The 22,795-nt window shown below is 42.2% G+C and overlaps 1 protein-coding gene across 1 annotated transcript in view; it reads left to right on the forward strand.

The window, feature by feature from the left end:
• LOC122802737 (periodic tryptophan protein 2 homolog) overlaps nt 1–22,795 on the forward strand; it is a 723,301-nt gene that overhangs the window by 168,219 nt on the left and 532,287 nt on the right. The window contains exon 5 of the mRNA XM_044072502.1: nt 18,571–18,714. Within this exon, the coding sequence (XP_043928437.1) occupies nt 18,571–18,714 (144 nt within the window). The remainder of the gene's footprint in view (nt 1–18,570; nt 18,715–22,795) is intronic.

The following is a 22,795-nucleotide window of genomic DNA, read 5'->3' on the forward strand; positions in this document are numbered from 1 at the left end:
CCGAGTCAGCTCCATGCTTCTCCAGCGCCCTCAGCACAGACCTCTTCAGCACCAGGCCCCGTGTCTTCTCCCTCAGTGCCGTCTCTGTTGTTGACTCCTATTTCGGTTCCAGCCTCGGCATCACCAGTTTCAGTGCCGTCCTTGGTTCCTACATTGGCTTCCACGACTATACCTGCTTTGGTACCATCCCCGGCCACTGTGCCTATAGCTTCTTCGGCTCCACAGATTATGACCTCTGCTCCTAAAGTCGAATATCTCCCAAGAACCAGATACTCTCTAACATACGACCCTTTTTTGGGGCATCGCTTTTGCCCCTTTCTTGAAAGACCTGATTATTCTTCAGCAACCTCCTTTAGATCCACTAGGAGCCTTTCTGAACTAGATGTAGTGCGGTTTGTGGACCAGCTTCTGGCAGCTAGATGATTGCCCACTCCAGCTAGACCTTCTGTCCCCTTTAGCTCGGAATCCTTTACAGCATATTCTCCTGTTTATCCTCCAGCCTCTATCAAGGCCCGGAGATCTCGGTACCGATGTCCACCCCGGTGCATACTGTCTCTGCTTCGACTGCGGATTTTTCCTTGTTGGCACCGACCACCCTTGCTGCATCAGCTGTGTTGGAGCCTGTGCACTCTCGGAGCAGTGTTTGGACTATCGGCACCTTGGTACCTAGCCCGGCGCCTATTTTTTCACTGGTGTAGTCTATGTCCACGGCTCCGATGGCTTCCAGTCCTCTCAGAGCTCCTCACCTGGAGGTGGGCTCCTCAGGGCGGGGTGTGACCCCGGTTCAGAGGTTGTCCTTGGTTCCAGGCTCTCATCCCTCCTTGGGTGGGCCTGCTTTCCAGGTGATGGAGAGGGTTCTTGCCTCTGCAGGCTTGCATTCAGCATCAATATCATCGACATCAGAACCCCCCCCTCCCCAGCATGCAGCTGTCCCAACCCTCTACTTCGGGATCCTGGGCACGGAAGCTGCAAGGCCTCCCTTTGAAGGGTACTCTTTCTCCGGAGTCCTCCTCAGAAGATTCCACTGGGGAGGCACCCCGGAAGAAACGGTGCAAGAGGAAAAACCTTGATTCCCCTGAGGAATCTATCACTGAAGACACCGATTGTGATGAGGAATAAGGGTCCTCACGGTCTACTCCAGATGACTTCTCATTCAGAGACATTCTTGAAATCTTCAAACAGCGAGGAGACTGGAAGTTCTCTAATCCTTCTTCTTAGGAATCGGTGTTCTTGCAGGCCTTTCCATGCCCAGCCATCTACTTCCTGGGTGACCCCACCTGCAGATAAGCTTGTTAAGCTGATCTCACAGCATCCCTGGAAGGCCCCGGGCAATGTAGAACCTGTCCCCCGGAGGCCGGACAAAATTCTATCCACACCTGAGGACTTGCCCCACTGGTCCAAGCAGTTGATGGTTGATTCCATGGTTGTGGCGGCAGCCACCAAGAGGGAACTGGCAGAAGATAGTTCCACTGTCCATCCTCCGAACAGGAAGTCTCCGGCCACGAACAGACTAGGGAAGCGGACCTATGCTTCAGCGACCTTTGCCGTTTAGTCGCTGAACTATCTGGCACACTTCACTCGCCTCCAAAGAGACCTAATCTCTGAAATGTCTTCCTCTTTGGCGGGAGGTACTGCCTGATGAGGTGCGTGACATTGTCACCTCACACCTTGCTACCATTGAATCTATCTCGAAATCCTCAATGCATTTAATATCTCACATCACCGAGGGGGCAGCTCGAGCTGCTGCATCAGGTATTGTCATGAGACGTAATGCTTGGATGCAGTTGTGTGATTTCGCAGATTCCTTTAAATCTTCCTTCGTCAATGTGCCTGTTGACGAATCTGCACTTTTTGGTCCCAAAGTATGATAGACACTAGCACGAAGTGAGAAAGATGGAAAGACCTTGTCTGCTGTGGGCATACGCTTTCCCACCCCCAGAGGTCCTACTCCAGGAACCAGAAGGGAGGAAAAATGTGGTTTAGAAAATCCCAAGGATCTTTTCGTGACACTTGTGGTGAGCAATCCCCCTAGGGTAGAGGGGGCAACTCATCTGGAAGACGCCCCTTTCAGGGTAGAGGGGGTCCGCGTAACCATGGTGCAAGAGATTCCTTCTCTGGCCAACACTACCAGCGCTCCTGAGCAGTGGCCAGATTGCTTTCCTCTGGAAGCAGTCGGGGGTCGTTTTTCTCTGCACTACCAGCCTGGCAACTTATTACTACTGATGTTTGGGTGCAGAGAATAATATCCAGAAGCTTCAAGATACCATTCCATTTAACTCCCAGACCTATCAAACAAATCCCCGATGTGCCACTGAATCAGAGGGAACTAGCAGCCTTAGAAATAGAAAAGCTGCTAAGAAAAAAAGTCATTCAACCAGTCCCACCAGAACAGAGAGGATCCGGGTTTTACTCGAGGTTCTTTTCAGTGCCAAAAAAGACAGGGGACTGGTGACCGATCCTGGATCTCAGCCTATTGAACAAATTTATCAAACCTCAAAAATTTCGGATTGTCACGGTACTGTCCATTCTCCCCTTCCTAGGGAGGGACAACTAGATGTGCTCTGTAGACCTCCAGGACGCGTATTACCACATAAAGATGGTTTCTCCGCTTCCGGCTGAGAGCCAGTCAGTACCAGTTCAGAGCATTGCCATTCGGTCTCTTGACAGCCCCCTCTGAGTGTTCACCAAATGTATGGCAGTTGTAGTAGCTCATATTCGACTACAAGGTTTCCAGGTGTTTCCGTATCTAGACGATTGGCTCCTTACTGCCCCAACCAGGAATCTTCTAATCTGCAGCCTCTCTTACACTCAAGGCATCACTGTCCGCTTGGGGATTACAATCAAAAAGGGCAAATCTCAAATGTCCCCAACAAAAACACTGGAATTCATTGGAGCAGTCTTCGACACAACATCCTGTCAAGCTTCCCTCCCTCCTCACAGGCTTTTGAAAATAAGACACCAAATCCAAGCCCTCCTTCAACAGACATATGTACCAACATGCCTTGTACTGCAACTCTTAGGCTCCATGGCGGCTGCCATTACTCTAGTACTACTGGCGAGGTTGCACATGAGAATACTACAGTGGCTCCTTTCTACACAGTGGTCAATCTTAACTCACCCACTTGACAACATGATACATCTTACAAACCTTTGCAAGGAAGAAATGCTATGGTGGATGAAGTCACAATCGAATCTTTGGTGTCGACTGTCCTTGTGTCTCCCCCAGCCCATGGCCACAGTGACCATGGACACTTCCCTGTTAGGGTGGGGGGGGGGCATTTCCAGGGAAAGATGATCCAAGGCACCTGGTCCCCCATGGAGGCCAATTTGCACATAAATGTCGTGGAATTGAGGGCAGTTTTCTTAGCGTTGCAAGTGTTCCATACATACCTGCCTTCTGGGACCATTGCAATTCAGTCGGACAACATGTCAGTCGTCTGGTATAGCAACAAGCAAGTCGGAACCAGGTCTTACCCCTTGTGTCGGGAAGCCATGAGGATTTGGCATTGGATGTTAGCTTCCAGCCGTTTTCTTGTAGCAATGCACATTTCCGGGAGTTCCAACCTTATTGCAGACAATCTGAGCAGGAACATCCTGATGCTTCGAGTGGTCCCTCAATCCTGTAATAGCGGATCGGATTTTCTGCTGCTGGGGCAAGCCTTGCTGCGATCTGTTTGCCTCCCCCTTAAACAACAAATGCAGAAGCTACTTTGCCCTGACCCCCCCCCCCCAGGGGGACCCCCCGAGTGACGCTCCAACGCACGATTGGCCCCCAGGTGTACTGTATGCCTTTCCACCATTTTCCCTCATCCTGAAATTTCTCCAGAAAGCTCAAAGATTGAGAAGTAAAGTGATTCTCATTGCCTCTTATTGGCCCCGTCAAGTCTGGTTCCCATTCTTATGGCCTCATCTGATTCACAGCCCGTGGATCCTGGATCATTCCCAAGGTCTGTTATCTCATCCTCAGGAACTGATTCATCCCAATCCCCACAGCTTCAAGCTCACAGCTTGGTTCCTCCACTTCCAGTGATTGCCAGGCTGCTTGACATCTCATCTCCTGTTCGTGAAATTCTTCTGGCTTCACACAAGCCTTCCACCAGGAAAGTTTATTCTAGTAAATGGACTAGGTTCTCTATTTGGGCCAAAGATCAGAACTTAGATCATTTTTCTATGCTTATTCAAAAGATCCTACAATACCTGATGACTCTTCTACATGCAGGAACCTCAGCATCGACAATCACTGTACATTTAGCAGCTATCGCCAATTTTCATAATGAATTTGATAATTCTTCGGTTATGTCACACCGCCTGTGTAATACCTTTTTGGAAGGAGTATTACACGTTAAACCTCCTGTCATGCCCTCCATAGAACCCTGGGACTTGACCTTGGTACTTCAATTTCTCACAGGCCTTCCTTTCTAGCCTTTTGATTCATGTGATATAAAATTTTTGTCATGGAAGACTCTGCTTCTAGTAGCACTTACCTCCGTGAGAAGAGTATCTGAGCTGCAGGCCTTGAGTGTCGAGACCTTACTTAAACTTCCACAGGGATAGGGTGTCCCTTTGTACTGACCCTTCTTTCTTGCCCAAGGTCATTTCTGGATTTTCCATTAACCAATCTATTGACCTGCCGGTTTTCTTCTCTCAACATTCTAACAGAGGGGAGTACCTTTTGCACACCCTTGATGTGCATCGGCAGCTTTGTTGTTATTTGGACAGGACTAATTCTTTCAGGAAAACAGATCAATTGTTTGTGGCCTTTGCAGGACCTAGAGTGGGTAAACCTGTCTCCAAACTGACTTTATCCTCCTGGCTTAGAAATGTCATTACCTTTATCTACTAACAGAATAAGCTATCCTTACCTTCCAGAATAAAGGCTCATTCTACTAGTCAATGGCTACTTCTGTAGCTTTTCATTCCAGAGCCTCTATGGATGTTATCTCCGGTTTATCTCTCATTACAAATTGGATTTGGCCTTCAGGGGATGAGCATCTTTTGGTTCTAGGGTGCTCAGGAATATCCTTCCTTAGGGCCACCCAGGACTCGAGTAGCTGGGGACTCTGTCCTAACAGTAAGGAATGAATAAAGATTTGCAACATCAGATAAGGAAGTTATGTCTTACCATAATGTTCCATCTGTGTTGTAGATCTTTATTTCTTCATTACTTCCCGCCCTCCTTCCCCCCTGCCTGGGCTCCTGGTGGACTTTTAAGAACTCCTGGTTAGGGTATTTGCTCAGATAGAGCCTCCTATTATTTTTCTCTTACTATCTGTATTGTATAGGGGCGGGCAAACTCAATCTGGATTAACTATGAGAGGGGCATTATGGGTAGGTCTTAGCTGAGAGTTTTTGGCTGGTTCGAGCTTGGAAATGACCGTGTCGGTTCCAAGGAAGGAACCGAAGTCCTAACAGTAATGAATGAGTAAAGATCTACAACACAGATGGAATGTTATGGTAAGACATGACTTCTTTTTTCATTCATTCATTTTCTGATGCCCATTGTGTTCTCTACATGGTTACTAGAGTGTCGGACCCTGTCCCAATACTTCGTAGGCATTAAGACAGACCGTGCTAATCCTCAAGAAGACTCCAGTCCATTGCAAAAATGCAGAATATACATACACACACACTGCAGACAGACAACTACAAGCAATTTAGAGGGTGGTCATTTCTCCTGTGTGCATGTCTTCGGGATGTGAGAGGATAGCTGAGCACCCAAACAAAATCTACATGGACTGCCAACTCCTGGGCATAGAAGGATAACACCTTAACTGTGGCCCAGCTGTCTTGAGTTTTGACATGATTAATGGGAGATAGGAGTGATAAGGCAGTGGTTGCTGACTCCACTGTCTTGGGGAATAGGGAGGGGCACATGTTGGAATTAGTCGCTACTTAAAATTTCTTGTGGAGACCAAAGATCCATGGAAATATCTGATTTTAAGGACTAAAGACTGATTGAAGACCAATGACGTGAAATGGGACAAGTGCCCTCAGCAGACACTTTGCACTGTAGTCCCTTGTTCTTCAGTGGGCATGTGCATTGTGGAATGGTGTTAGGGCTTAAGGGACCCATAGCATATCACAGAGAATTACTGCAGCTCTTGCACTACTTGACCTTTGTCTCTGATAATAAATGGACTATAGGGCTTTTGCACCTAGGAGTGAATGCAGAAGTAGGGCAAGATGCCAGGGAGGGTTGGTGCTCATGGGAACTTGGGGAGGGGGGGGCACGCATTACAACAGACAAAGGGTCCAAATCCGAGAACAGTAGCCAGTGCAATTTACACTAGGGTTAGCCCAACCTTTTCATGTCTTACTGTATTCCTTCTTTCCATTTTTTTTTTTTTTTTTACTTTGAAGCTCTGTAGTAAAACTGGCTGACTGATTTTTATATAAAACACTGATCTTTATTTTCTTTATTTCTTAAAAGTGGATCCTGTCTTGATGAAGTGAATTATCTGATGACACAGAGCAGCAGTGTGGTATCCTGGTAATATAGTTTTATGGTACATTTTTAGTGTCTTGTCTTACTAAGACTCAAGTAACATGAAAAAACACATGACTTCCAAAAAAAAAGTCAGAAATGAAAATTATTTATTCTTACAAACACACACACACACACACACACACACACACACACACACACACACACACACACACGTACATGCCTTGTGCAGATTGATTTATTTGCTGAGTTAAAGGCCATTTTCACTAGATGGTTATTAACACTGCCTCACACAGCAGACAAATGGAGACTGAGGGAATCAAACCCAGGAGAAATGGATGAAGCTAATTTGCAACACATGACTTTGCTCTTCTGCACGGTGCTGACAGTTATAAAGCTGGTAATATTTTGTCACAGGGCATAATGTGTGTGCGTGCTTGCACATGCATGTCTTGTGATATGCGCTCAGTCACAAATTTGTCTAGTTATAAGTTCTTATATGTATTTATATATATATATATATATATATATATATATATATATATATACGTATATATATACACACACACACACACACATATATATATATATATATATATATATATATATATATATATATGTGTGTGTGTGTGTGTGTATATATATATATATATATATGTGTGTGTATATATATAGAGACTTGGATCTGGATTGGAGCAGTACTCCTTCAATATGATACCCCTAAGAGCTGACCCAGTAGTCAGGGATCCAGGAGCATACATGGACAGTAATTTGGCCTTTGAGTACTGTATTTAATTTATTTATTTGTGTTTTTCACTGAATATTAACTCAACTGAAGTTGCGGCTGTCTCTCTACAGAGTATGTTTTAGAATTTCTGTGTAGCCATTGATAGCAGTGGGGGGTAGTTTCAGCTCATCACTGACAATTCTGTCTTGCCTTATATAAGTCGTACACTTTGAGTTATGTCCGCTTAATATCAGAGCTTTGACCGGCTAACATCTACCTGAAATCAGCTGGACGTATAAGTGAATTTAAGTACACTTTTATCTGCTCTTTTGCATATAGTACTGTATTTAATTTATTTGTGTGCCACGGTGGTACGGCAGTAGCGTTGTTACCTCACAGCAAGAGGTTCTCCCGTTCGATGCTTGGCTTGGGAGTGCCTTCTGTGTGGAGTCTGCATGTCCTCCCCGCGGTTGGGTAGCGTTCGAAAGACATGCGTGCATAAATGGGCATGCCTTCATTGAAGGCTGGGCATCGAGCTGGCACCTCTGTGTTTCGTAAAAAAATCTACTGCAAATCATTAGCGGACTGGAGTTCCGCTGTGGCGACCCCTTACCGGGAAAAAGACGAAAGACAAACAACTGTATTTAATTTATTTGTGTTTTTCACTGAATATTAACTCAACTGAAGTTGTGGCTGTCTCTCTACAGTTAGTTCCCCATTCGCCCTCCCTGTTGTTGTTTGGGTGTTAATGTTGGTGGCTTTGAAATTGCCCACCCCTCTTGTAGATTCGTATTTGAATACTCCTTCTGGGCCCATCTCTTTTGCTCACTCAACTGAATGCAGTGAGATCATATTCTGATTTCAGGCACTCCTACTGTGTACAAAGAAAGCATTTGGGAAGGACAACCCCTGTAGCCTCTTAATCCTGCTCTGTTCCCTCCCTCAAAAAAAAAAAAAAATATATATATATATATATATATATATATATATATATTCAGCTGCTCTTACTGTAACTGTCTTAGTTGCTTTTCTGCGTGCTATCTGTTCAGTCGCTCTTACTCTGCACTTATTACTGCTTGTTAGTAGCCTTCTAATTTACTGCCTTCTGCACTTGTTTTTTAGTCATTTGTTAATTTAATTACATTTATTTGAACTGTATTTGCCGTAGTGTTGCTACACACTCAGGTGTGCTGGCCTGCACTACAATTTGAATTGTATTTACTGCTGTTTTAGCTGCTTTTCTGTAACAAAAAAAAAATCTAAGCTTGTTTCCTGCCTTTCCTGTAACTAGTCAAGTCCAGATACAGACCTGCTGTACCCAGGACTGTTGGTAAGCTTCTGAGTCCTCCAAGCCTTTCTATGTTGGAGGCAGGGTTGCCAGACGTCCCTATTTGGGTGGGACTGTCCTTAGATCAGCAGCCTGATCCCGAGTCCCGCACTACCGGTTTAAATCCCGGACAGCCTCCGCTTTGTTTCGAACTGCGATGTTTTGCATTAAACAGAAGTAGCTCCATGTTTATTTATTTTTGATTGGCCTGGGCCAATCAAATAAAAAATAAACACAGAGCTACTTTTGTTTAATGCAGAACTCTGATGTTCCGCATTAAAGACCTAGCGTGGAAGACCCTTTTTTTAGTCTTCACTTTGTTCTTACCTGGCCAGTAGGAAATCTGGCAACCCTGGTTGGAGGGAAGCCTTCTGGCTTATCAGTTGGAGTGGTAAGCACTAGGTAACCTATCTACCACAGGGGGAGTGGTTTCTGGCCCAGAAATGATAGTTTATTGGCTGTTTGGGAAGCTTTTCCATCTCTTTCAACCTTCTGATTTAAAGGTCTGTGTTTGCGCTTGTTTTCTGCCTTTCCTGTTACTAGTCTAGTCCAGGTACAGATTTGCTGTATCCAGGACTCTTTGTAAGCTTCTGAGCTTCAGGAATAGTATATAAGATGGGTAACAATTTAAAAAGGTTATTGGAACATCACACACAAAGTGATGGGATGAGAAATAATTTAAATGAAAATGACACCATGAAATGTGGATGTTGCAGCCAATGCAGTTACATTTATGAAGATAAAGAAGCTAAGTTGCAAAATATTATGAGAACTAAGATAAAGTTCTTAAAGGGAAATTGCAACTCTAAGATGGTAGTTTACTTAGCGATGTGCAATCAATGTCCCTGTTTCTATGTGGGAAAGACAGAGAGAAGTTTAAATAAACGTATTTATGAGCATGTATACAAAAGTAAGAAGAAAGATTCCACTAATGCCTTATCAAGACACATAGAAACTAAGGGCCATACGAAAGGATTCAAATTTGCAATAATAGACATTATTAAATTTGATCCCAGCGGAGAAGACTCCAAGATGCACTTAATATTTAAGGAAGCATGGTGGCAAATCTATTTAGATGCAACCACAGCACCAGGGCTGAATGACAGCATTTCTTTAAAACCCATCTTATTACATTAGTACACGTAATATACATACTATTTTTTCATATTTTATTAATTACAGGTCAGCATTCTGACATATTATACACTACACATGGTTATATCTACACTCCTTACCATTATCATCTTAGTAAAGAAAAGTGTTTTTGTAGGATGATAAGATTAGCCTCCCTCATATACAGGAAGCGGGGTTACACACGAATAGTTAATATTTTAGTTGACAAACTCATGGATCCATCCCTTGATTATATACTATAGGTTATCTATAGGATGCACGCACACACTTTGTAGGCCCATTTGTGCGTGCAGAATTTGATTAGTGGGTTTACCACGTTTATGGGCATGCCGAGTACAGGTTTTTCACAATCTGTTAGCACAAATCAATAAACATCTTATTGGTAATAGTAACAAGAGTGATGGAACAGGACATAAAAACTGGGAGACATCATCCGATAAGCAGCACATTTTCATTAGTGTAGTGAAATAGTTTTACACTGTTTTTTTAGTTTCATTTATAATAGGTATAAATAGTAAGAGAAGGTAAATCATGATACAGTCCCGGTTTGCTAAGAAATCACAAAGGTAGTATGAAGTAGTTAAAACTCAGTAGTATATATTAGCATCCATAGTTCATCAGCACTTATCAACACGAGGTTTTAGTTGTTTATATATGTTATAACTAAGTGTGATTATTTTTAATTATTGGTGCACTTTTACGCTATTTTTAGGTAGCGGTCACTTTTGATTTATTACTTCAATGATGAGGTCAGCGAATTTCAGTTGACATAATGTATAGCTGGCCAAAGAAGAATAGGAAGGTTGTAAGAAACATATACGGACCACAATCAAAGGAAACACTTTTTAGTAATTTTATAGAATTGTATATAATATAGACACAAAAGGTTTAGAATTGTAGATCAGATTCAGTTGTGCTTTTTTATTATTATAGTACTTTGACAATAGCAACATGTTGGTTAGTAAGTTATTGTAAACGTTCATAGTGGATATAACAATAGGGCAATGTACCTTTAAGCTTTCAAACCATTTTTGGCGCCAAAACAGTTATTTAAAGCGTCTTTTACTGTTACATAGTGTTCTGAAGAAGCCCGGTTCACGGGTGAAAGCTCTTAACAATTGTTTCATCATTTGTGGACATTTTGGATATATATGTTTTTATTCCTGTTTGGAAATAAACAATAACAGTTTTTATAAACAACGGAGAGAGGCGCATTCTTCCAGTTGTCATCTCAAGGTGAGCGAGCACTTATTGGGGGCTCCGTGTACACTTGTTCCCAGGTACAGATTTGCTGTATCCAGGACTCTTTGTAAGCTTCTGAGCCCCCCAACCTTTTCCGTGTTGGAGAGAAACCTTCTAGCTTATCAGTGGGAGTGGTAAGCATCGGGTGGCCTATCTACCACAAGAGGAGTGGTCCCTGGCCCAGAAATTGTAGCTATTGGCTGTTTAAGCAGTTTTTTCCATCTCTTTCAACTTTCTGGTTTGAAAGCCACACTTGTGCCTGTTTCCCGCCTTTCCTATAACTAGCCTAGTCCGGTTACAGAGTTGCTGTATCCAGGATTGTTAGTAAGCTTCTGAGCCCCCCAAGCATTTCTGTGTTGGAGGAAAGCCTTCTAGCTTATCATTGGGAGTGGTAAGCACTAGGTAGCCTATCCTCCACGGGAAGAGTGAGTTTTGCTCCAGAAATTTTAGTTTATTTGGCCGTTTGGGCAGTTTTCCATCTCTTTCAGCTTGCTTGCTTAAAAGCCTATGTTTGTACTTGTTCCCCGCCTTTCCTGTAACTAGTGTAGTCCAGGTGCAGATTTCCTGTATCCAGGACTCTTTATGAGCTTCTGAGCCCCCCCCCAAGCCTTTCTGTGTTGGATGGAAGCCTTCTAGCTTATCAGTGGGAGTGGTAAGCATTAGGTAGCCTATCTACCACAAGAGGAGTGGTTCTTGGCCCAGAAATTGTAGCTATTGGCCGTTTGGGCAGTTTTTTTTCCATCTTTTTCAATGTTCTGGTTTAAAAGCTGCACTTGCGCTTGTTTCTCACCTTTCCTATAATTAGCCTAGTCCAGATACAGAGTTGCTGTATCCAGGACTGTTGGTAAGCTTCTGAGCCCCGCAAACCTTTCTGTGTTGGAAGAAAGCCTTCTAGCTTATCAGTGGGAGTGGTAAGTACTAGGTAGCCTGTCTACCAGGAGAGGAGTGGTTCTTGGCCCAGAAATTGTAGTTTATTGACCATTTGGACAGTTTGTCCGTCTTTCAACTTTCTGGTTTAAGACCACATCTGCGCTTGTTTCCCATCTTTCCTGTAACTAACATACTGGGTAGCACTAGAAAGCCTTAAACTGATACAAGCCTTCTAGCTTAGAAGAGAGACTTTGGAGTGATTAAGTATCAGTTTTCTGTACTTTCTTGCTGTACTTATCTGTTTTCCACCTAAATGCAGATTTTCCAGTGTTTATTGTGATTTAAAAGCTTGTTTTTTCACATATTGTACTTATTTGACTGCCTGCACTTTTAAAAAGTTTTTTGTTTAAACAATTTGTTTAACTATTGTAGGCTAAACACTAAAGTGCGATAGCCTTTTCTGATCATTTGTAGTCATTTAAAGCTGTTTTAAGTGCATGTTTTACTGTTTTTTGCCTTATCTTTTAAAAATCCTTGTTTCCTGCCTTTCTAAGCTAGTATAGTCCAGTTTTCAGGCTAGTGCTGAATTCAGGGCTGTGGTACTAGTTTCTGAGTTGCCCATACCTTACTTGGATAGAACGAAGTTTCTCTGTTCACCTGTGAGAGAGGGGAGCTTTGAGCAACCTATCTGTCCCTGGAAGAGTGGTTCTAGCCCAGAAGTTAGTAGTTTATTGGCCATTTTGGGCTAATTTCTATTTCCCTACTATAAAAACCATGTTTGCACGGTTTTGCACACCGGGCAGTGTCAGTTAGCTATGGTTAAATTATTCCCGGCTCCACTAAGTCTCCTTTTCAGTTTTTCCCTTGAAACTAGTCTAACTCTCAACCTAAGCACTCAAAAAGCATCTTACAGCCCAGCACTTGCTCAGACCTAATAGCAAGCACTAATATACCCTGACACTGATTGCCCAGCAGGGCAAGGCTCTTTATTCACCCCTCACCAACCAAGCGACTAAGCAGCTCACCCTACTATTCAGGCTTGACCAAAGGACAACTTCAGGTGCACTCTCCAGTCCAGCTGGTGAATCTGGGTATCCTGAGGCAATGTTACAACTGCCTCATGTACACAGACAACCCTCTCCTCCTACCACAAAACACTAACATATGCAAGAGATGCAATTATACAGCCAAACTGGAAGCTAAGCTGTCTCCACCCAAGACTGGAACAGACAGTCAAGAGGAGAAGGTTAACATTTTCAGCACACCTCCAGCCGCACACAGACCTACTAAAACAGCACTGGCAAAAAATACACATAAATACACAAACTCTTACTCGGAGGCTCTAAATAAAAACCTGCAAAAGCATCAGAGACCTCCAAAGCAGACACCCAAACAACCTGCACTTCCCGTCACAAACCAGACAACACATAAAACACAAAATCAGTGTGCCGCACAATCACAGCCCTTAAGGCGAAATAACATACCTAACACAGTAGTAATAGGTGACTCTATAGTCAGGCACACTGACGTCCCACTCACTAGGCTGGACAAGCAGAAGGTTACTGTTAGCTGCCTGTCGGGAGTCAGAATCCACCACATAACATAAGCACTCGGGTCACTCCAGAACAAGTACAAATATGATTCTGTCATTGTTCATGTTGGTGTGAATGACCTGAGACATACCTCCCTGGACTACATGAAAAGAGACATGGAAGAGCTCTCTTATCATGCAGCCCTGGGTGGTATGACCCTGACCCTGCGTAACATCCTGCCCTCACCAAGAATGATACCTCAGTATAAAGAAAAAATGATCAATTTCAACAATTGGCTAAGCTTCTGGTGTCATTCAAAGGGGATCCAGTGTCTTGTCAGCCTGGGATGACAAGCTCGACAAGCCACGTTGCTTCGCAAGAGATGGCTTGCACCTGTCACCCCTAGGCTTTCGAATACTGGCCAAGGCTCTTGATGCCCCCGTAGTGCCTTCTTTAGGCAAGGCTCAAAAGTCAAACCCACCTCCATAAACAGCACAATTAACAAAAAACTGAGGGTTATGCTACTCAACGCCAGGAGTTTAAATCTCAAAATACACGTGTTCGAAGCACTCCTCAGTATGGAGAACGTCGACATCTGTTCAGTAACTGAAACCTGGTTCAAGGCTCCAAGGAGCACCCCAGCACTACTGTGCTACAACTCATACCACACGTTTTGGCCACAGAACACGTACAGAAACACAAAAGGAGGGAGTGTATCCATATTCATCAAGGATACCTACACCACCAGGTTAGTGGCGCAGCATGATACCTCTGAGATCATCCATGTGCAACTAACTTTGGGCAAATCTGCAATGCAAATTGTGGCCTGCTACACATCACCCTCCATGACCCAGGGCCACCACTACACCTTTCTGGAGACAATGGAAAACATGAAGGTCCTACCGAACACCCTGATATTGGGCGATTTCAGTTACCCTACCATTCACTGGGAAAACTACTCGAGTATAAATTCCCAGGCCCAGCGCTTCCTGGAATTCATCAACTCAAACACCCTGGATCAGCTGGTAAAGTCCCCTACCAGAGGTGAAAACATATTGGGACCTGGTCATCTCCAACATGGGCGACAGGTGCTCCACACCAGAGGTCAACCCGTCACTGGTTAGATCAGACCATAAACTAATCACTCTGGATGTCCACACCCCACCACTGCCCCCAGCTAAGGAAACCACAGTAAAAAACATTTCTAAAGCAAACTTCACCTTACTTAAGACAGAGGTGGTAAGTTTCACAGCCCCCACACTAAAGGATAATGCTGCCCAAGAAGCAGAAACCTTTACAAATGCACTCTATGAACACCTACAAGGATGCATGGATCGTGCCATCCCTAGCAAAACCAAGACTCACTCCTGTACGAGAAGGAAACCAGTTTGGTGGACCCCTGCAATAAACAGGCTATACAAAAGGAGGAGGAAACTAGTTCAGAAAAAAAGCAAATCCCAAAATGGAAAGTCATCCCTGATCAGTATCAGTAAGAAACTAAGGTCCCTCATGAAATCATCCAAGGCTAACTTCGAAAGGAACATAGCCAAGGATTCAAAAGATAACCACAAAGCCTTCTTTAGCTATGTTAATCTAAGTGGCAACTCGCAGATATGCACTGAACTAGTGCAAAATAGCATAAAATATACTGAACCTACATATATTGCCAACATCCTGGCAGATAGAGTCAGTGCAAACTTCACCTCCCTCTCACCTCCAAAAGGGCCCACAACAATACCGGAAAAGTGTAGTGTTCTAAAAATCACAGACGCACAGGTGAAAACAGCCCTTTCAAAAGCCAAAAACACAGCGTCAGTGGGACCAGTTGGTGTCCCAGGCTAAGTCTTGCACGAACTACAGAATGAACTAACCCCCCACCTAAACACACTGTTCAACCTCAGCCTCTCCACAGGCTACCTGCCCATAGAATGGTGCACAGCAATGGTTATTCCTCTCCACAAAGGAGGGGCCACAACTGACCCTGGTAACTATCACCCCGTAAGCCTGACTAGCCTGGTCTGCAAGGCTATGGAGTGCGTCATCATGGAACTCATTAACAAAGACATTGGGAACCTCCAAACACTTGACCCAACCCAGTTCGGCTTTGTTAAGGGCAGATCATGCCTACTAAACTTGGTTGACTTCTTCGAGACAGTCACCAAGGCCATAGATGAGGGAAGGGTGGTTCACACAGCCTACCTTGACCTCGCCAAGGCTTTTGACACCATTCCCTACTTGGGTATTACAGAAAAACTCACCAGCCTGAACATAAACCCCTACATCACAAGATGGGTTGCCAACTGGCTTACAGACAGAACTCGCATGGTAAGAGTAGCAGGCTCCAGGTCCGACTCTAAACCAGTCACAAGTGGTGTCCTGCAAGGCTCGGTCCTGGGACCCCTACTGTTCGGCATATACTTCTCAGAAGTACAAGCAAACACAGGAGGACTATGGCTAATGAAGTTCGCCGATGACTGCAAACTGGGAGCCATAATTGACTCTCCGGCTGACATGGACATCCTCCAAAAGGGCCTTACTGAGACGGATACCTTGTCTTAAAGTCATGGCCTTAAGCTAAATGCCAAAAAAATGCATAGTCATCCCGTTTGGGAAAAACAAAACACCCACGAATTACCACATAGGTGGCAGCCCCCTTAATACAGAAGATGTAATAAGAGGTCTGGGGACCCAGGTAGATAGTAATCTCTCCTTTAACAATCATATTGTCACAGTAGTTAGGAAATCAGTCTATGTGGCCCATCTGATTACTAAAGGGTTCTCAACTAGAAATAAAGAGGTTATAGTACCCCCTCTACTCGCCACTCATTAGACCCATCATAAAGTACAATGCCCCATTTGGGATGTACCTCACAAGACACTTGCAACAGCTGGAAAGGTCACAAAAGTACCTCACCAAGAGGATTACTCGCCTCAAACATATGTCCCATGCAGCCTGACTGAAGAAACTCCGGCTGTACTCAGTGGTATATCGCTTACTCAGAGGTGATCTCTGCCTGACTTACAAAGCCATGTCCAACTCAGAATTGATGGACATGCTCCACCTAAAGAAATCCAAGTCACTGTGAGCCACGCGTTCTAGTGAGCTAAACCTCGCCACAACAATAAATAGAACATGCTGGAGGGATAGATTCCTGCCACAGAGACTTCCCCATGCTTTGGAACAAAATTCCAAATTACATCAGGCAGAGCCCCTCACTAACGCTCTTCAAGAGAAACCTTGATGAGTGGATGGGTAACAGAAAATACACCCCTGGGATCACTTCATTGGCTCTGCTTGACAGAGGAGCAGTTAATTAATCAATGGGGCGGCGAAAGCCGACACACTTTGGCTAGGCTTATAAATGCCCTCGGGCAGATAGCCTAGTACCTACCTATGAACCTATGTGGCCAAGATAGTAAGAAAATTATTCCATGTTGCTCAACTTATAAGTAAGGGCATGGAATTCAGGTCCAAGGAAGCCATAGTGACATTAGTGTGTTATCAGACCCATCGAGTATAATGCTCCATAACCATGTACTTGACCTAACATATGCAACAGTTAGAATGTCCACAAAAGTTTCTTACCAGGAGAATCCAGGGTATAAGCACATTGTCCTATATGGACAGCGTTAAAACCCTATCTCTGTACTCTGCCTTCTGTAGGTTATTGAGAGGCAGTCTGTTCTTGGCATACAATACATCCTCGGATCTAGTGCTGATGGACCTTTTGCACATCTGCAAAATGAACAGCATCAGAACTGCTAGATCCAAGGATTTTAATTTGGTTTGTGATAAGACAGATAATGTCTCTCATAGGATCCCCATGATCTGGAACAGGCTCCATGTCCATGCGAAGCAGAGTCCATCCCTAAACCCATTTAAGCGTAACCTTGATAAATGTATGGGAGGTTGAAAATTCACCCTGGGTCTGGTCCCCAATTCTCTGATAGAAGCAGCTAGTAATGCCCAAACTAACAACCCCCCCATAACCTCTAGAGACTTCTAACATCTTGTCCTAATAAATGCCTATGGTACGTAGGGACACAATTGGGTTGGATTGCATGGCTAGGCTTATAAAGGCCCTGGTGGTTGTTAGCCTAGTATGCAACTGTGAACCTAAGTAGAAGAACACCTGGTGCAAGAAATGGATTATTAAATTTAGAGGCCAGTCAAAGTAGGGAATGCCATGTAAGAAGGACTAAAGGGCAAGAAGGGAAAATTTCAGAAAACAGGCAAAACCTAGTTTACTGGTTAATGCAGGTAAACAAATGAAACCAACAAAAAGTTAATTTTCCTAACAATATTTGAGAGAGTGTGTGTGTGTGTGTCTGTAGAGGTGATGCAACTGAAAGTAAGTCAGGTTTACTGATTACCACAGTATAACAACTTAAATGGGCTAAGAGATGAATTTTGCAGTCCAAATGATTTTTCAGATCTGTGAATAGAATAAGCAGTACAGGACACACACATGGTGATATTGCTAAAATGGGGTCATACCCAGGATTTTGGAAACTACACTAACCCCACCCTTGGGGAATATCCAGCATGTGTTGTTGCCTTTCCCCAGCACAACTGCACTTTTTATATGATATGTTCAAAGTACAGAATTAAATGAGTCACTTATACTAAAACCTTTAGTTAGGTAACATGCAGCATACTTCTGTAGTATTGCTAAAAACGTGTTAATCCAGGCATAGTTATCTTCTTTGTGGCCTTGAAAAGGGACTTTGTATCCAGGGAGGCTACCTTGTTAACAAAGGGGTATTATTATTATTATTGTTGTTATTATGTGTGTTAAATGAGAAGTGTATATGAAAATAAAACATGGGAAGAGAAATTGAAGGTGCACATTTTTGGATGGATGTGAGGAAGCATTTTTCTTTTTTTCCTTTAAGGCTGTTTGATATGTGGAACAAACTTCCTAAGTGGACTGTGCATCTTAAGACCACTGAGCCGTATCAAAAGAGTGGGAAAAGTAGAATGATGGGAAGGGTGATGGTACATATAGCAGGAAAGAAGTCTGTGCTGCTGATTATTGTAGGGTGCTAACTGCTATAGTTAGGTATTCTAGATGTTTCTGCCTGCCAACACTTTGTATGCCTGCTGAGTGTCTATTAATCTGGTTTACAGCTGGATTGTTTGAAGATTTTTGTCTGAAAATTTGTACAGAAGGACAGATAGTTATTGTTCTACCCACAATACCTTTTTCGTTCTGTTTTCATTTTTTGAGTTCATTTTAGTACTTAAATGATTACACATTTGATTTACTAAATATTTGATTTTTCTTTTTAGGAAGTTTGTGGTTACAAAAGAAAATGTTGCTCTTATGTACCATGCACCTGGAAAGAAGAAAGAATTCAATGCATTTGTTCTAGATAAAAGCTATTATGGACCATATGATGAGACTACATGCATAGACTGGACAGTTGATTCCAAGTGAGTAGTAGTTGATAGCTTGGTATATGAATTTCTGTCAAGACTGCTGTTGAAGTTAATGGGGAAAGAGAACCACAACAGACCTTTCTAAACTTGTGTCATGGCATCTGTCAGTGTTGATGTATATTGGATAATTTCTAGGTTTACACATAGCACTTTCTTTGGGGGTAATTATTATTAGTAAGAGACAATTATGTAGCTAGTTTGTAGAGGTTTGTTTTGAAAATGTAAGCGTTGCTTGTTTCTTTTAACTGCAGCACTGATTTAATTATATTTTTCACTTTTTTTCCTCCCCCAAAGTATCAAGGTGCCCCCTTCAGTCTCTGCAGCAAGGTGGAGATAGGGGTCCCTTACTGTGGTGCTTTCTCAACATTGGGGGTATTTTCTCTTTGGTCAGCAGTTAATTCCTCCCCCTGCACTTGAAATGCAGTGATAGCATTGTGGTTTATGTCCAAATTGATAACCTGTTTTTAGACTTTAATATTCATACAGACAAAATGCCGAGAATGTAATATCACAGTTAAAACTCTGTTATAGACTGTCTCACCTATTCCCCCCACTAGCACATATGACACTTGCTAAAATCGTTCTAATTCCCAAAAGTGAATCTGTCTTCCCCTTATTGCCCTTCACTCAGTAAAAAAACAGACAAGTACAACAAATAGCAGGAAGTAAAATACTTATGTTTGCCATTCTTGCTGACAGGAGCAGCCACCATTTCATGTTATGTGACAAGGCTTACTGACTGATATTTACTTAACATTGCTACTTTTCTAATGAATAGACTATAATGTATAAATTTATCATGCAAGGCTACTGCCCACCCTTAAAAGAGTACTCCAAAGTTTTGGTCAAAGTTACTCCCTTATGAGCCTGGAAATCACAATAGCTTTGGTCAGACCCAAATTTAAACTGGCAATTGAAGAAAAAACATTCCAAGAATGGGATCAGCTGTGTAGAGTCATTTGGCAACAGAAATAAAAAAAATACTGAAACACTTCAAACCTTCAAAAAAATCCCTTAGATTTCACTTACAGAGTGAGTTAAAATGCTACTTATTTCACGACCCTGCATAATTTAGTCAACTTAAATGCACATACTAATTTAGCTTAGGCCTCATATCCGTAATTAAATATATTATGCCTTATGTTGTAGGTTGCAGGTGATTACTAGGCTAATCATCCCAGGGGGCCTTTTTTAAGCCTAGCGATGTTTCCCACAGTGAGAATCAAGCCCTATACTTAGTGTCTTTGAGGTAAACATTTTAACCATTAAGCCAACCCCCCCATAATGATTTGCACTGTCTTTATTGTACGTAAGTAAACTGATAGTGAGTATATAAAATTATCTGCACAATCTTATTTTTATGTAAACTGGTACTTTGTATACCAGATTGTGTTAATGTAATCTGATCCTCAGTATATTGTTGTACTTGGGTCATGGCTGAAAAGGTTAGTAGACCAGCTCTCCTACCCAGTTGTGAAGTTGTAAAATAAGTAAATAAATGCTTTTACACACAACTCCTCTACTAGAGACAACCTAACTACACTTCTCCATGTGTCTGTCTTCTTGCCTGTCTGAACTTGAACCATTATCCTTCATTAGGGGCTTTAGCCAAAAAGAAATCTGTGTTACTCTCACCCGGGGTGTGGGGGGTGGGCATGGTATCATTTAATTATTGAAGCATCCAGTGGCAGTGTCTTAATATTTTAGCAAACAGGGTGGAACAACTGTTGAGAGGAAATGTGGAAGTAGAAGTGAACTATGTCACCTCACAGTTATGTTTCATTTCTGGCTAGTCCATTTCACTAATGTAAAAGCTAGGTTGATTATTGTTGCCACATGACTGGTCCCTGTGTCATTCTGTGTCAAACACTATTTTTTTTTTTTTTTTTTTTTTTTTGCAGAGGAAGCCTTGCTGCAACTTGCATGCCTCCATAGCCACTTCAGTTTGCAGCAATTATTTTCCCTAATTCTCCAAGGGGAGCTGACATCCTAGAATTCTGTAATCTAGAAATGACCTCTGGTATTCTCTTTGTCTTTTCCCTGTTCCGGTCTTCATGGGATTTCTCCAGAAAGCAAAATAGAGCAAGTCCAAGGTTGTTCTTGTGGCCCAGACAGGCTTAGTCCTTCTAAGTTAGCCTCACCTGTTAGAGAAGCCTTTACTCCCCAGGTCTCTCAAAGGTTGTTTGTTTCCCTCATCAGAGAAGCCTCATTTAGACCCTCACTTCTTAAAATTAACTGTATGGTCTCTCCATTTCCTCCACTGGTTAGAAACCTGTCTGTTACCCTGAACAAATGATCCTGATCCTTGCCATATCACAGAATCCAACCACCAGAAAACCCTATCATAGCAAATCGTCAACATTTTCTGTTTGGGCAACTGACCAAGGTTTTGATCCATACTCTGGTCCTGTTCCAGTGGTATTAAAATTTTTAGCCAGTGTCTTTCATCAGGGTTGTAGCTAGTCTGTGGCTAGGATCTGCCTAGCTGTTATTTTGAACTTTTCTTTAAGTGATGAACTTTTCATTCCTGGTTTTGTTAAAGGTTTGTAAAGCCTTTCTCAGACATTCATCACTACTGAGTCCATTTCTCCATACCCCACCCCCAGTTGGCGAGTCTGCTTCTTCATGTGATCCGAACTTTATATTGGAGAAATTGACACTACCTCAGTTCAAGTCAGCTGTAAGAGCAAAGCAAATAACATTTTTTTCATGGAAAAACATTTTCCTAGAGGTAATTATTTCCGCATAAAGACTTTCTGAACTTCAAGGTCCGTTTGTTTTAAATATACATTTGTGTTCTGAGCTTCAAGCTTTCATTTTGAGACTTCCATGTAGTATTTTTCATAAGGACAGGGCTTATTTGTGTAGAAAATAGATCCACCAGCTAGTAATCCACAGGAAATTTATTTTAAAATTCACACTGACATCTCGGCTCCACAAGCCTTCAAGGAGTATGACATTCACAAAAAATTGCCTGCCTATATATACACCTATCAATTAATTAATTATACAATTAAGCATAAATTATTCACTTTCAATAAAAAAAATTACACAAAAAAAACTCCAATTAATTTAATTGTTTAACCCCTTAGAGGACAATGTACCAAACTTTAAAATATAAGTAGAAACTTTAAAAAAAAGCAATTTATTTTTTAGTTAATTTTCATCATCATATGTATACATTTTCTCCAAAATCGTACCTTTCAGACCATTAACATTGCCTTTATGAAATTTGTTAAAGTGCACAGCTATTGCACTTTCCTCCCTCTTATTTACTGTCCCTAACATGTTCTAATAATCTAGTTTTGAATGCTCTTTTTGTTTCTCCAATATAGAACTTGTTACAAGGACACTTCAGGGCATATACAGTGCCTTCAGTAACAAAACCCATCTTGATTGTCTTCCCTCAATGTTTTAATCAACCATTATGTACATGTTTATGTGCGTGGGGCAAAAGATATTAGGAAGGATGACTCACTGTTTCCTTTTCTTCCAATAAAGTGCAGCAAAAAGTTTCTAAGATCATTCTATCCATGTGGCTCCTGAACTACATTTATTTTTATTTTTTTTTTTTTCTGAAAATGTTTCTGTTTGTTGAGAAAACGTATTCATTAAATATTCAAATATATATTCACTGCGACTTAAATTTGTTATATATGTATACAGTTGTTCAATGTAATTCTCAGCTCAGTTCCATTGCAAAAAATAAAAATAAACTGCTGTTTGTTAAAGTCCTGCATTAAATAATTTTACCTCAAGTTATTACTTATTCAGGTTATCATTCTAAAAGATATAATTATTACTTATTCTTTACTTTCTGGATGTTTCACTTGGTTGATGGACTTTGCTGTCATATATACCTAAACTCACTGAGATATATAGCCAGCATTTCAAACATATAGTTTGTTTAGTGTCTCTGATTATTGTCATTGACAACTTCCTCATTGTGAACCTCCATGAGTAAACATAAAAGTCTTTAAATGTTGGGTTTGATGCCTTCAACCAATTTTTTTTTTATTATGTTTAGTACTATAGCTGGTATAGACTGCATATGATATTGATCACATCTAATCTG

This window comes from Protopterus annectens, chromosome 5.part0 (genome assembly GCF_019279795.1).
Source record: "Protopterus annectens isolate FY-2018-M chromosome 5.part0, PAN1.0, whole genome shotgun sequence".
NCBI classification, from domain to species: domain Eukaryota; kingdom Metazoa; phylum Chordata; order Ceratodontiformes; family Protopteridae; genus Protopterus; species Protopterus annectens.